At 39.4% G+C, this 16199-nt stretch overlaps 1 protein-coding gene across 1 annotated transcript in view; it reads left to right on the forward strand.

Annotated features, from left to right (window-relative positions):
• ZDHHC17 (zDHHC palmitoyltransferase 17) overlaps positions 1-16199 on the forward strand; it is an 80698-nt gene that overhangs the window by 13684 nt on the left and 50815 nt on the right. The window contains exon 2 of the mRNA XM_072863983.1: positions 5908-6011. Within this exon, the coding sequence (XP_072720084.1) occupies positions 5908-6011 (104 nt within the window). The remainder of the gene's footprint in view (positions 1-5907; positions 6012-16199) is intronic.

Consider the following 16199-nt stretch of genomic DNA (forward strand, 5'->3'; position numbering starts at 1 on the left):
GATTACTGTGCTAAATGTGTAAAAATATAAAACTTGCCAAAGAAGGTGGTGGAAAGGTTAAGTGTTTGCTAGTTTGCAAAGCTTAAGAGCTTTGGCATCGTTTTGTTCTAAGCCGTGTCTTTTACGTAGCTTGTAACAGGTGAATATGAGCAAGCATGTATAGGCTTATGAGGAGTTTTGGTGTCTATACAAGTTTTATTAAGTGACTGAGTTGAAATCCTTGCATATGTAGGCTTAGCATTCTCACTTTTGGTGTTGGGTTGTCTTACTTCTGAGTCCTTGTTGCAAACTCTGTAACAGTTTAAATATACTGTTGCAGTCCTTGAGATGGAGGAGTTACCCTAAGGGCATTTGAAGATCTTGTCCACTTTCAAATTATGTTTGCAGAAATGTAGTGTAGTCAAATGAAACAAGCACCATACCTGTTTTTTTCTGATTCTTACTTTCCGAATAACTAGACACACATGCAGAACTTGAGCACTGGCTGGATAGATACAAAGAAGAATTTACGTTTACTCTTTTTCTCATTTGAGCAACAGATGCTTCAGAAAACATTTATTTGTCTGCATTATAGTATTAGAGATTATGGTTTTCAAATACATAATTTTTTTTTGTTTAAAAAGGACATAATTTGAACTTCATTGTGAGTTTTAAGAATGAAACCCATGCTTTTGGGTTTCAGTGCTGTGCATTGAATAACTAAAGAGAGCTTTTCACTTCAGTTTGAAGTGATTGTATTGATAAGACCAAATACATGTCAGGTGTAAGGTTGTACTAATTTGGCTGAAGTAATTTGAAATCTGATTACTTCTATTTTTTTTCCATTGGTGTGTATATATAGCCTTTGTAAAAGCTGAGGTAGCTAGCAGTTGAGTTCTGTTGACTAGAAATTGGTATATCACAAGCCATGACATCTGGGAAGGTTAACTGTCTTGAATACAAGAATTTTAGTTTCCTGATAAGTCAATGTTTAATCAAACTAGTAGGCTTCGTAAGCAGGGACATAAGTAACCAAATTGTGCTCTGAAATGCCTAAGGCTGATAGGGACTGCAAAATCGAAAGATGAAGGTTCAAGGAAGGTGTGTGTTAGCTGTATTTGGTAGACTTTGAGATAACACCTTGAGCAGATATCTGTTTTGGATTCACTTGTAGGTCTTATAATCGTCTCCAGGCTATCAGTTGATTTCAGGCTATCAGTTTCAGGCTATCAATGGCTTCAGGCTATCAGTTGATTTCCTGTTCACTGATAAACTGGTAAATCAGTTGATTACCTGTTCACTGATTTCCTGTTCCTGTTTTGCTCAGCTAAAACATTGTAGACCCATATTAGATTCTCTTAATGTTAGTCTTCCATTATTTCTAAATTATTCTTTCTAGAATAACTAGGAGAAATTACTTTTCTGCATTTATAGCACTGTGCCCTAGCCCAGCACAGGATTTTTGGAACCCTGAAAAAAATTCTTTAGGACTGAAGAGACTCTCTTCTGTTCCTAACTGCTGCCTTGTGCCTCTTATATTTTGCCTTGTCAGCCAAGCGTAGTGTGTCACAGCATTGTTTGCAGTGACTTGGGTCCAAATTGCCTATCAGTGGGTGAATCGGGTACTACTGTGATTCACAAAATCCGGGTTCTTTTTTATCTTGATTCCTGGCAGCTTGTTGACTTAGGAACCCAAAAGTTACTCTGCGGATGACAGTCATAAACTAGGCACTTACAATGCCAGGTAAGAGTTATATCCTGTAGAATGGCACTGATAGTAGCCAGCATGCTACTATGAGCCAGCATGCAACTGTCAAGTTGCGTCGATAATACCAAGTGATAAATTTTGACTCTAAGCTTGGGAATCTGTGTCCAGGCTGCAGCGAACTGACTGTATTGGGTGAGGCTTCAGATTTGATATGCTTTCCTGGAATTTGTCTTAAATGATTTACTTCCAAAATGAGCAGTGTTTGCATCTTCTTTTGAGGCAAATCTAGTGTCATCCTTTTTTCTGCAGTTAACACTATGGTTAGAAGACTTTTGTTGTATGATGTTTGAGGCTGTGATGTTCATACACCTTTCAGGATTTTAGGGATTGTTTCAACTGTTCTTAAATGTAAAATACAAACTCAACTCTCTTAGTAAATCGGGAAACATAGGATTCACTTTTAGTTTATATTTGTCATGAGTCTTTACAAATGGATTGTAACTGCTAATGTGTGTACTGGGAGCAAAGAGGGAGAAAATTGTTTCTCGCTTGCTCATTTTGTCAGGCAGTCATATTTACCATCACTTCAAATCTAACTCTTTAATGACTTGGGCTATTTTGCATTAATATAACAAATTTGAAAGTTTCAGCATAAAAATAGTTCAGAGACTCTATCAGTACAAATGGAGATTAAAAATTATATATATATTTTTTAAAGTTAAGGGTACCGTTGTTACCTTTAAGTTCTTAGTAAAAGTAGTAGATAAGCTGTAGGAGGGCTAAGGAATATCTCACACTTTTGAATTTACATGTTTAATAATTAAGATTTTGCTGTATTCCCATAAACCTTTTTGTGAAAGCATTAGTATAAAGCTGTGGTTTCATGGTCACTTTAGGCTGATGTAAATTTACGCTGCTTGTAAATGGGCAGCTCTCTTGACTGGCTAGTGTGGGCTCAAGGGAACAGAAGCCTGGTTTGTGTGCTTGAAGTGGTCAGGAAAATGCAGCTTAAGAGAAATAACGTTCCCTGGTAAATTAACATCTGCCTGAAAGTAATGCAAGTTTCTCAGTTTGCTTTTAATAATTGTTAGGTAAAAACAAGAGAGAATTTTTCCCCTTCCAGCAGCTGTGAAAGGCTAAGTAATACATTGAACTACTATCTCCTCATAGGGGTGCTCCAGGACAGTGAATTTCTTTTGTTCTGGCATCTGCCTACTTGACTTATCCTTCAGCTTTTCAGGGTCTGAGCATTCCAATTTGATATGTAAAATCCTACTGCAATTGTGTGCTGTAATAATTGGTGAACAGAGAAGGTATAAATCCTGCTTTTCTTTGAATATTATGGAAAAGAGAAAATCATGTGGCATAAAATAATGTATTTAGCTGTCTCTTATTTTACTTTTTTTTAAATTGTAATGTTCTCCGGTATCTGTTTCAGCATCTTTACTCCAGATAACACTCTGTCTCATCTAGTAGCGGGAGAAAAAAAGGTTTGGTTAAGCTGTTGCCTTCTTCAAGTACAAAGTGAAGCTATGTTTCTGGATAGTACGAGAATTGGTTGCAACGTGCAATTTGGACGACAGCAGATGCCCTGTTGGACTTTTAGGTTGTCTCTCCTGTAGAGATGGCAACAGGGCAGCCTTCCTGCTGGGCTGGCAATGCTTAACTGGTTAATTGAGTTAGTTTTTCAGGCTTAGAAAAAAAATTGAATGCCACAAAATAACATTGTGGTCAAGAAGAGATGTACTTTGATCATTTAGGTACTGCGTGAAATGGAAAAAATTATTTTTCTGAAGAGAAGTCTATGCATAAGAATAAATTACTTTGAAATGAAGGCTTTTGCACTAGTTCTCAGTGTTACTATGTTCTGGTTTTAAATCTCTAAACACTTGAATTTCTTGAAAGGTTTTTTAGTGTATAAAATGTCATAAATGTTCTAACTATGTAAATTACTATATTAATTTAGTACTACAAAATGTACTTAATGCATTAGAATTTATCTTCATTTTTTTTTTCCTGTCTGAAATAAGTACATTGTATGTAACAAATACAAACATGTTCTACTGAAGTTACTCGGTTTTGAAATTAATACTGAGAGTTTTGGGATTTGCAACTAGACTACCTTCTTGATGGTTTACTCCAAGGTTATAACTGGTATAAGTTTTCAGACTTCTGCTTAAGTGGTACTTCAGTAAGTTGAAATCTGGAAAGAAATATTTAAAACATGGTTTTCAGATTTAGGTATCTTTTTTTAATCTCTCTAAAAGATACATAATGCATAATGTAATAATTTGAGGCTAGAAAATACCTTTAAAATAACTAATGAGAAAATATTATAATGACTGATTTGATTACCAGCATCCAGTTATGGGGAAGGCATTGTGTTTATACAGCCAAGATGAGTAAGTTCCAGATTAGGAGAGTCAGAGGGCAGAGTTTACTTGTCTGCATGCAGGCTCAGTATTTAAACTCTCATTGCAACCAATAGAGCTGGTTAATGTCGCAGGAAGCTAGAAAACATTTTGGCTGACTAGCCACAACTGGACACAGTAAGAAGTTACTAATCATAAAATCATTAAGGTTGGAAAAGACCTCTAGGATCATCTAGTCCAACTGTCAGCCCAACACCTCCATCCCTACTAAACCATGTCCCGAAGTGCCACATCTACATGTTTTTTGAACTCGTCCAGGGATGGTGACTCTGCCATCTGGGCAGCCTGTTCCAATGCTTGAGCACCCTTTCAGTAAATAAATGTTTCCTAATATCTGATCTAAACCTCTCATCCTAACTTGAGGCCATTTCCTCTCATCATAATGTTTCTCATTGTGACCAACAGCTCCTTTTGCAGAAATTATTGCACAACTGAGAGAATGTGAGAAATGGCAGACCCACTCATCCTGGAAATAGGAAGTCTTCCTAGCCTTAATGTGTCTCTTAGTCACCGAAGATAGTGGGGCAACATTTGCCTCTTGGGAGAGAAGGCAATGGGGATTTGTGACTGTGAATCCTTCTTAAGGTTAGGTGTATTATGTCATGGTTGTCTTGACTCAGGATATCTTTATTTCAAAAAAATAAAAATCTGTCTAGTGTAATAATGAAAAGTTGATCACTCATTTTAATAACTAAGTGGAAGTTGGAACCTTAATTAAACACCTATCATAAGGTGTTTAAAAGCATTGCCAGGTGTAGATTAAAGAAACAAACCTTCTGCTTATGGAACTATATGTTGGGAAAACCGAGTAAAAGTAAACAACACATTTTAATAAAATAAATTGAAAGGCATTTTTAGGACTTTCAGAGAGCTTCCTTCTTTTTTTGCTTCACTGTTCCAGTTCTCACCCTTTCTTATGTAGCTGTGCTGAATTGCACAGTTGATACACAGAGGCAATCAGCTTTAGTATTTGTAACAAATGGAAAATTGTCTAGAAGCTGGATAAAATTAATCATTCAATTTCAGCTTACTGAGCTGATTTTCGCATGCAGTTTGTAAAGAAAAATGGTATGTTGCTGCCCTAGTGATCTGTCAATACAGTGTTTTAATATAAATTCCACCAAGGGAAGCATTAAGAGTTGAAGTATTGCCCTTCATCAAAAGAATTAAGTTTGTAGGGAGCTGTATCTGGTGAAGAACATGTCATGGTCATGCCATTTATTTCTGAGACTCATAGGTTAAACATATATAGATCACCTCTGAAGCTGGGACTGGAGTTGAAGAATCAATAAAGTATCAGTAGGTTCTAGTCATTGGTATTAATCATTCCCAATTATTTATTTTCTAGAAGGTATTTGACTATACTGTTTGAAGTATAACGTTTATTTGTGGTAGCAGAGTGAGACTTTGTCAGTTTATGGCCAATAGCTTTCTTTAGCTATGCTATGTTGCATTTATAAAAACAAAAAATCCAAAAACAAAGAAAAAATTGCTTTTACTTTTTGTTAGCATTCTAAAAAAATACCCCAGCATAGGATTTGGCAGAACTCTGCTATTACAAGTGGTGTTTTCTGGGAGGTGTTTGAAATCTATACTAGGGAATACAGTGGCCTGCTCTACAAAATAGAGAAATGTGGCCAGTCAGCTTACCAGCCTCAGATTCAGGTAGCATTATAGTATGTTGAACTGGGTACTGTTTTTAGTTTTGCTTACAATAATTTTTTTTTTTTCTGAGAAACTTTAGTAATGCTGATTTTGGTGTTCTAATAGCAAGTTTGTCTTTTTTAGGAAATAAAGCCTCAAAGCCATTACAACCATGGATATAGTGAATCTCTTGGACGGAAAAGCCACATTGATGATTACAGCACTTGGGACATTGTCAAAGCCACACAGTAAGTTTATTTTTGAGTGTTAGGTTTGTCTGTTTCTGTATTAGTTAAACAGTAAAATGGATTTTTTTATTTGCATAAAGTGGAAGGTGAACTGTATTTGTAGATACGGGAGTGGAAGATTTCAGAAGTGAACTCTACAAAATAATTGTTAAGACAAATTTGAGTGTTGTATGAAAATATGCGAGAGGAATTATGGTAAGTTGTAAATACAGGTGGTTGCTGGACAGATCGTTGGAAGAGAACGCATGGTTTTCTTCCTATTGGCACTGTTTATTTTCAGTAGGTGATGATTAAGAGGTAAGTGGGCAACATTGATACACAAACATGAGGGTTTCCTTGATTTGTTGACATCATTTATAGGTTAGAAGGAATGTGTCTCTGTGTAACTTCCTTCATCGTGTCTCATTCTGCAGTTTCAGCGCTGCTATGAAGCTGAGTTTATTGCTGTGAAAGGATTGTAGGAGTAAACTGTGTGCAAATTTAATAATTGCGTTCTTAATGTAGATGAATTATACAAATTTGTCTTCTACACAGTCCTTCAGTACATACTAACTCACAAGACTTCCTGAAGAATTGTCATGACGCTACTTTTTGGCTTGCTGTTGTTTACCATTCAGAGCCCACCACCACGATCCCAAGGCATCTCCTCCAACTGAAAGCAACTTTGCAGCTCTGCATGTGACACAGGCCCCGTTTAGGTTTAGGAAGTATGTACTTCCCTTCACTTTTTGTTTTCAGTTGTGAGGAGTTTAACTTCCTGAAATAGATGTTGACTGACTCTGCAATTGTTGCTCTAAATACTTCAATACTAATACTACAACCTATAATCCTTATATTAGGGGATTTTTAGAAATGAAAATATTGGCATAACATCAAACTAGCTGCTGCTTAAAAGCATGCAAATCTGACAGCAGAGGTGGCTTTGCAAGTTACCTGCTTCCATTCTTGTATGCTCATTGTATGTTTGAAACTGTAAAACACATTTGTCCTTGTTAGCCCTCAAATTTAGGCTGAACTGTGCTTTCAGCTGAGTTATAATTCTTTTCTGGTCTCCTCAAACAAGAATCAACAGGGCTGTGAGTTATCTGTTATGTGCCCCCGCAGTCATGGTGAGATGGGATTTACAGAGAGGATGACATCTCGCCAAAGAGAACTATAGTTTCATATCATAGCCCTAATTGTTAATATCACAGGGAAGAGGGACTGTCAGCATGGGTATATGATCAAGGTGTGATATCCAGACAGCACTTCACTGACCAGAGGGAGAACTCACCTTTCTTTTAAGTATTTACTAGGATGTGAAGGCCATGTTATACAAAACAGCTGTCTTACAGGGAGAAATCTCTGAAGTTTAAGGCAGAAAATAAACCCACCAAATATCATAAGGCTTGCAATAAAATAAATAATGCTGCCAATATATTAAGTGTTATTAAAAATATACATTTCCTATTAAAATGATGTAGTTGCTCACTTTTGTAGAAATATAACTTCTTTTATATGTGTGAAAAATAGGTGATCTTATCCTCTACCACTTGTGCTCAAAAATAAATATTCACTTAGATTAAAATATCTGCTGATTTTATTTGTTTTTTAGTTCAGTGCTAATGTAAGATGCTGCAAAAAGTTTTGTAAAAAAGGGCCACTCATCTATCTCCCAGAATTCCCCTCCCCAAGCAGTTCAGTAAGTCCAAGCAAAATGTAGCCAAATAGAATAAGAATTATTTTCAGTCTCTTTGTTTGGGTGGGTTTTTTTCCAAGTCCAGACATGTAGCATTCAACGTGGGATTGGCAGCACAGTTACTTTTTTTTCAGAACACTTCAAAACTTCCCCAAAATAATATAACGGGTTTTTTAATGTGATACAGACAAATGTAAGCACCGCAGCTACCCATTAGTTAAATGAAATTCTGTTGGTCTTGAGAATGGCCTGATACCTAATTATGATGATAAAGTTGTGTGTCTTCCTCTGTTTAAAAAAAAAAAAAGTCAAATTGATCTGTCATCCAAAATGATTTGGCATTTCATGTAAGACCACTTAAATTGTAGGCTTCTTGACAGGCAGAAAGTACATTTCACCATAGCATAGAATTGTTTGCTATTAAATTTGTGATAATCCAAGCAGGAAGCAGGTAGTCACATCATATAAGTAGCTAGTCAGTCATTTAATTTTTTTCATAATCATGATTGTTCTTACAGTATTCCATGTGCTGCATTATTAAAAGTTTCTCCTGTGAAAGTAACTAGTTATATTATTGTTGCAACATACATGTAAATGGGCAACATGGTTCCTTAAATGTCAAAGATGATGATGAAAAATGGGATGAAAAGGTTTAAAACTCATCTATACTTCATATATGCTGTTTGAGTGTAGAATTCTATTTTGAGTTGTTGAGTTTATTGGCACTCGATTACAGAGAAATAAAACAATGTTAGTAAAATAATGCATTTGCTTTTATGTTTTTCAGCAAGGGAAAATAAGAGCTTGCAAGCTCCACACATTTTTCCGGAAGTATTTGTTTGTTGTTTCATGTCTTGTTGAACTGTTTGTGTGCTTTACCTTCTTAGTCTGTAGATTGGACACTTATTAAATTAACATGCTCATACACTATGAGATACAAATCTAATAACCTCTTACAATCAAATTAAGACTTTGTATAGAAAAGAGCAGTTTGGCTAATGTTCTCATTGCAAAGAGTTTGTCAGTATTTGTATTTTTTTTTCTCCATTATGTTCCTGATAAATTGTCCTACAGACGTGGGGGCCAAGGCATGCTTTATACCAAAAATAGTCTATCTCTGTTTATTTTGCAGAAACTTGTGCTGGAGTAAAAATCATGGTGTTTAGTTTTAATATCTATTTTTTATAAAGGACAGTTTTTCACTGGCTTTGTTATAAACATGTCCAAGGGCATCTAGGTAGTGTTAAAAGTAGTAGTATCTCAGCCCTTTATCTTGCACATGTCACAATGTCTGTGTAATCTCCTGGCATCTTGTATTCAGTTATAGCAAAATTCAGTTTGGATCATATAAATTTTCCACTGTGTTTCTGAAAGCAGAAGCAGGCCACTCATATGTATTTGAAAATCTGTTTTCAAAGCAGTAGTAAAAAAATCATCCATTCTTGCATTTGCTATTGCAATGGAGGAATGTGGCATACTAATACTTAGTAAGTACTTCACTTATAACTACGGAGAAAGTCTTTGAATTTCTTCTGCCTCTACAAAAATCAGAGTGGGCTGTGTACTGTTTTCATTCACTGCTCTCACTGGAGCTGCAAGGGAAGGGAGTCTTGTAAAAGAAGTCATAAATTATTTAAAAGTGAAATTTAATGGAGATATGTTGGGTATGTTTATTTCTATCTCTTCTGGCACCAGTAGCCCTGTGTCATCCAAGGCTGGAGTTGTAACTTTGTCTTGGGAAGGATACTGTGTTAACATAATAACTTAAAGTTGCTGCCTTCATCTCGTTTTAAATCTTCTAAGCCATGAAACTGAGGAAAAGTAGCTAATGTTCACAGGTAGGGAAGTATATGGTGGGTTATGACTAGGAGAAAAAAATCTGAGACGTTAATCCTTGCGTTGTGATTTCCAGTTCTGTTGAGAGTGAATAGGCACCTTCTGCTTGTAGTGAACTTAAGCAAATTCCAGCTATGCTGGAAGTATGTTAAATAACCATTATGAACATGGGTATTAAACATCAATGATATTAACAAGTGCTTTTGTGACTTCTGGAAGATTGATTCCTTGTGCTCAAGTGTTACGATTTCATTATTGCAAGATTAACTTTTCTGTTAGTTTTATTCACTGAGATCATTCAAAATGAAATCGTGTGCGTTGTGAAATAGTGCAGCATGAAATGTGAAATATGCTGAATCTTGGTCAGGAAAAAAGTTGTCGGATACATTTGAGAACATGCTTTTTTTCCTCACGGTTTCTCATCATTCATAGGGTAACTGATAAGAAAAAATAGGATACACATGGAATAATTCAAGTTGGTGAGAGTTGGCCAAAGTGACAATTACTCTTGGCTTTTTTCAGCTATTCGCAGGAGAGGATGGGCAGACTGTGACACAGGTACACATTATTGATACCTGGTCATTTGTGCCCATGCAATTTGATTATATTGCTGAAAGTGAAATGTATCTGAAGTTCTGTATGGAAGGGTGGGATTTTTTTAATGACACCAGTAATATAGCCACAACTGTCTAGACAATTTGAGGCTTTGGAACATATGCAAGAGCTGAATTTCTCTTGTGTCTCAACATCACTGTTAACAGTTGATTAAGCAGCTCTTGAGTTATCCCTTTGCTGTTGAAAACAAAATTGTCTTACTGTTTAACACAAAAACCATGAGAACGTATGAAAGCCTTTGCTAGTATTTAACCACCATCATTCATGGGAATGAGACTTCAAAAGATAAAGGTGATCATTTTTCTACTGATTACATTTCCAGTTAAAACAGCTTTGATTGGAGTTACAATGAGAGCAAGATGAGGGAGTGAGCTCCTGGTTTACCTACTGTTTGTTGGCATGGTGATGTGCTCACTGAAGAGAGATTCCTTCCTAGTATTGTGGCCAAATTTTATGTTAATCATGCAGCAAAGCTGGCAGCGTCTATTTCCAAGAGTCAATGTGCTTGCAGACAAAAGATTAAAAAATGGATCACATATTTAAAATGCAAAAGGCTTCTAGGATACTATTTTTGAAAGTATTAAATTCAGAATGTCTTTAACCTATGATGGCAAATAAAATGTTACATATTAGTTGCCAAAACAGCTTAGAGATTGTGATAGTGAAATGAGCTTGCACAATGGTATTTTTGCCCTGGAAGAACTAGTCCCATTTTTTTCAGAACAAGGCAAGCTCAACAGTATGCTTTAGTTATACTCCGTAGTGATGTTTACAGCATCACCCTCTAGAACTCACCTAGATGCTGCAAATTTCTTAGGTTAATATATCAGTCTCTTGTGAGGATTTGAATCTTTTCTTCCACTCCTCTTTCTTGAAGAGCATAGAGCCCTTTATAACAACATTATAAGCACGATTATGCTGAATATCTGAAATAGGTGACTTTCTCATTTTGTAATCTAACAGTGGGTCATGAACCTTTGGAGAAGGCAAGGTGAAGTCAGCTGCAGCAAATTGATGGAAGAAGACTGTAGGTAGTATGTGAGAGAAGAATGCTGCATTTCTAGGACAGAGCTCAAGAAACCATGACTGCATCAGATTTGGTGTTTTATTTAATTGTAGGGAGCCTGCTGTTTCCAGGAAGAGGTGCAAATTATTGTAAATTCCTAACCTCTTTTGCCAGGCAGATTTTATCTGTCTAGATCCTTAAGTCCTCTTGTGACAATTTTAATAAATTGAAGAGTTATTAAATTATACCTTGTGTGTTACATCTTTTGTAATCAATTATGATGGAGTTCAAGATACCAAAACAAATTGCTAGGAACAGACAAGCTGATTGTGAATTAAATAAAAAATTGTGATCTACCTCATTCTCAGTTTAAATTTTGGAAAGAGTTTTTTTTTTTCCTGGGAAGGCTCTTCTGATGTCTTGCAGGACTTCATGATTTGTTTTGTGGCCAAGCGGTAGGAAGTACCTGTGACTTGCAGTTTGTCTTCCAGTGGGGAGGAGGGGAAGTCTATGATGCTAAGCCCGGAGGAGGAATCCATTCCTACTACTCCTTGTTGTATCTGAACCTATACAGTAGTCTTTGCCCAGGGCCTCACAGCAGTGTATGGGTGAATTCTAGAGAGTGGTATTTGTAAACATCAGTGGAGCATAATCAGAGCATCCTATCAGGGCTTCTGAGGAGGATCATCCTATTAGGGCTTCTAGGAGGTTCCTGGAGTGTGTGGCAGATAACTTCCTGACACAGCTGGTGAGTGAGCCAACTAGGGAAGGTGCCCTGCTGGACCTCTTGTTCACGAACAGAGAAGAACTTGTGAGCCATGTGATGGCTGGAGGCTGTCTTGGGCAGAGTGATCATGAAATGATAGAGTTTTTGATATGTGGAGAAGTGGCGAGGAGGGTCAGCAAAACTGCCACCTTAGACTTCCAGAGGGCAGACTTTGGCCTATTTAGGAGACTAGTCGACAGAGTCCCCTGGGAGGCAGCCCTAAAGGGCAAAGGAGTCCAGGAAGGCTGGACATTCTTCAAGGAGGAAGTCCTAAAGGCACAAGAGCAGGCTGTCCCCAGGTGCCGAAAGATGAGCCGGCGGGGAAGACCACCAGCCTGGCTGAATAGAGAGCTTTGACTAGAACTCAGGAAAAAGAGGAGAGTCTATGACCTCTGGAAGAAGGGGCAGGCAAGTCAAGAGGACTACAAAGGTGCAGCGAGGCTGTGCAGGGAGAAAATTAGAAGGGCCAAAGCTGAGCTAGAGCTCAATCTGGCTGCTGCCATAAAAGACAACAAAAAATACTTCTTCAAATACATTAGCAGCAAAAGGAGAGCTAAGGAGAATCTCCAGCCCCTAGTAGACGGGGGAGGGAACACAGTGACCAAGGATGAGGAAAAGGTTGAGGTACTTAATGCCTTCTTTGCCTCAGTCTTTAATAGCAGGGCCAATTGTTCTCTGGGTACCCAGCCCCCTGAGTCGGAAGATAGGGACGGGGACCAGAATGGAGCCCCATAATCGAGGGGGAAATGTTTAGTGACCTGCTGCACCACTTAGACACTCACAAGTCTAAGGGGCCTGATGAGATCCACCCGAGAGTACTGAAGGAACTGGGAGATGTGGTCATCAAGCCCCCTTCCATCATTTACCAGCAGTCCTGGCTAACTGGGGAGGTCCCTGCTGACTGGAGATTAGCAAATCTTCAAGAACAGCCGGAAGGGGGACCTGAGGAACTACAGGCCTGTCAGCCTGACCTCGGTACTGGGGAAGCTGATGGAGCAGATCATCCTGAGTGCTATCACACGGCATGTAGAGGATAACCAAGGGATCAAGCCCAGCCAGCATGGGTTCAGGAAAGGCAGGTCCTGCTTGACCAACCTGATCTCCTTCTATGACAAGGTGACCCATCCAGTGGATGAGGGGAAGGCTGTGGATGTTGTCTACCTAGACTTCAGTAAAGCCTTTGACACGGTTTCCCACAGCATTCTCCTGGAGAAACTGGCTGCTCATGGCTTGGACGGGTGTACTCTTTGCTGGGTAAAGAACTGGCTGGATGGCCGGGCCCAAAGAGTGGTGGTGAATGGAGTTAAATCCAGTTGGCGGCCAGTCACAAGCGGTGTTCCCCAGGGCTCTGTGTTGGGGCCAGTTCTGTTTAATATCTTTATCAATGATTTGGACGAGGGGATTGAGTGCACCCTCAGTAAATTTGCAGTTGACACCAAGTTGTGTGGGAGTGTTGATCTGCTTGAGGGGAGGAAGGCTCTGCAGAGGGACCTGGACAGGCTGGATCGGTGGGCTGAGGTCAATTGTATGAGGTTCAATGAGGCTAAGTGCAAGGTCCTGCACTTGGGCCACAGCAACCCCATGCAACGCTCCAGGCTTGGGGAAGAGTGGCTGGAAAGCTGCCTGGCAGAGAAGGACCTGGGGGTGTTGGTCGACTGCTGGCTGAATATGAGCCAGCAGTGTGCCCAGGTGGCCAAGAAAGCCAATGGCATCCTGGCTTGTATCAAAAATAGCAGGGCCAGCAGGACTAGGGAAGTGATCGTGCCCCTGTACTCGGCACTGGTGAGGCTGCACCTTGACTACTGTGTTCAGTTTTGGGCCCCTCACTCCAAGAGAGACATTGAGTTGCTGGAGCGTGTCCAGAGAAGGGCAACGAAGCTGGTGAAGGGTCTGGAGCACAAGTCTGATGAGGAATGTCTGAGGGAACTGGGGTTGTTTAGCCTGGAGAAAAGGAGGCTGAGGGGAGACCTTATTGCTCTCTACAACTACCTGAAAGGAGGTTGTAGAGAGGTGAAATCGGTCTCTTCTCCCAAGTAACAAGTGATAGGACGAGAGGAAATGGCCTCAAGTTGCGCCAGGGGAGGTTTAGATTGGATATTAGGAAATTTTATTTCACTGAAAGGGTTATCAAGCATTGGAACAGGCTGCCCAGGGAAGTGGTTGAGTCGCCATCCCTGGAGGTATTAAAAGATGTTTGGATGAGGTGCTTAGGGACATTGTGTAGTGGTGGACTTGGTAGTGTTAGGTTTACAGCTGGACTTGATGATCTTAAAGGTCTTTTCCAACCTATATGATTCTGTGATTCTGCAGGGGCATTGGCAACAGTGTTCTGCCTCAACAGGCTGCAGAGTCGATTCACCTGCTTGCCACAGCTCTCCTTCATTTTCATACCTCTTGAGCAAAGTTCTTCAGAAAGCAGCATCACGTTCTCTGTAAGACTAGATATTTGCTTAAAATAAAATAAAAATATCCCACAAACCCCCTCACCCCCACAAAACCCCAAGGAACAAACACCCCTCTCCCTCTGCCCCATCCCCCTGAAGACTGACAGTGCTGCTTGGTTTTACCTTTCTTGGTAGCATGGTCTAACAAAAACTTGACTAGGTATGAGAGGTTACTTTCAAGGAGGTTCATTTTGTGTTGTGTAGCTAACTTGATAGGACACTCATCTAAATTATTTGTATGGTTTACCATAGCTGACTAATAGTAATGTTGTGGTTTAACCCCAGCAGGCAGCTGAGCCCCACACAGCTGCTCGCTCACTCCCCCTCCAGTGGGAAGGGGAAATGAATCAAAGGGTAAAAGTGAGAACTCATGAGTTGAGATAAAGTCAGTTTAATAGGGAACCCAAAAGCTGTGCATGCAAGCAAAGCAAAACAAGGAATTAATTTGCTACTTCCCATGGGCAGGCAGGTGTTCAGCCATCTCCAGGAAAGCAGGGCTCTATCACGCGTAACAGTTACTTGGGAAGACAAACGCTATCGCTCCAAATGTCCCCCTTCCTTCTTCTTCCCCCAGCTTTTATTGCTGAGTACAGTGTCATGTGAAATGGGATAGCCCTTTGGTCAGCTGGGGTCAGCTGTCCCAGCTGTGTCCTTTCCCAGCTTCTTGTGCACCCCCAGCCTACTCGCTGGTGGAGCAGCGTGAGAAGCAGAAAAGGCCTTGATGCTGTGTGAGCACTGCTCAGTAATAGCTAAAACATCCCGGTGTTATCAACACTGTTTTGGTCACAAATCCAAAACATAACCCCACAGGAGCTGCTATGGAGAAAATTAACTTGATCCCAACCAAAACCGGTACGTGTCAGGAAAATCCTAATCCATTGCGTGAAAGGTTTACATGATTGCCTCTTACACTTTATAGAAGTTAGCATTATTGTGTTCTTTGTCTCTTTCCAATAACTTAGAATATTTTATTAATATAATTACTTCTTGTGGTGTAGTCCTACTTACTTAAGCAGGATGAGTGTCAGCTAAACTCAGCCTTAGGCAGAACAATTTTTTTAGCTGATGAGTGTTAAACCTAATAGCAGGGCTATCGGTCAATAATTTCTTACATTATGGCTTCAGTTAGTTGTTTAAACAAAGGCAGCAGGCTTGTCTACAGTAGGAAGGGTTGTCATAACAGCTGACTGGAGTAGAACAGCTTGTCAACAAAAGGGTGTTTTGCTATTCTGTATGAATCACTTTCCAGGTTACCTCTAGATGTTGTAATATGCTAGTATGATATTGTACTGCAGTAAGATCAGAATTTGCAGTCTTGCTTTCAGAAGTCCTTCTTTCCCCCATCTCTTCTACTATCTCTTCTCACTCCTCATTCTTAGCTGACCTGCCTTTAGTAGTCCTGACCTGTTTCGGTGGCCCTTTCAGCTGGGGTGGGGAAAGTCAGGAATGGTAGGGGTTAAGCCATTTGAAGAGGCACTCATCAGGCCACACTGCTCATCTAGACTGGGACTTGGGAGATAGTGCATCTGAAGATTGGCCAGACTTAGAACCTTATCAGTTTTCCTGGCAGTTATGTGTGTCTGAGTATGTGTATCTTGTCTAGCTGGTTGCATATTTTTAAGTCTTTGTAAACCAAACCTCTTCTCTCTCTGCCGCCGCCCCCCCCTCCCCCCCCCCAATTAAAAACAAAGCTTTGTCATCAAAATTATTCGTGACTGCTGCTTTTTTACTCAGTCTGAGGGACCAAATTTTACAGACTTGTTGCCAATTGGTATGTACTGCCTGCAATAGTCTTTGTTCTCACCTTTTGTAATGTTTGGAAAGGTTATAGGTATGACAGCAA

This window comes from Ciconia boyciana, chromosome 1 (genome assembly GCF_034638445.1).
Source record: "Ciconia boyciana chromosome 1, ASM3463844v1, whole genome shotgun sequence".
Classification (NCBI taxonomy): Eukaryota; Metazoa; Chordata; class Aves; order Ciconiiformes; family Ciconiidae; genus Ciconia; species Ciconia boyciana.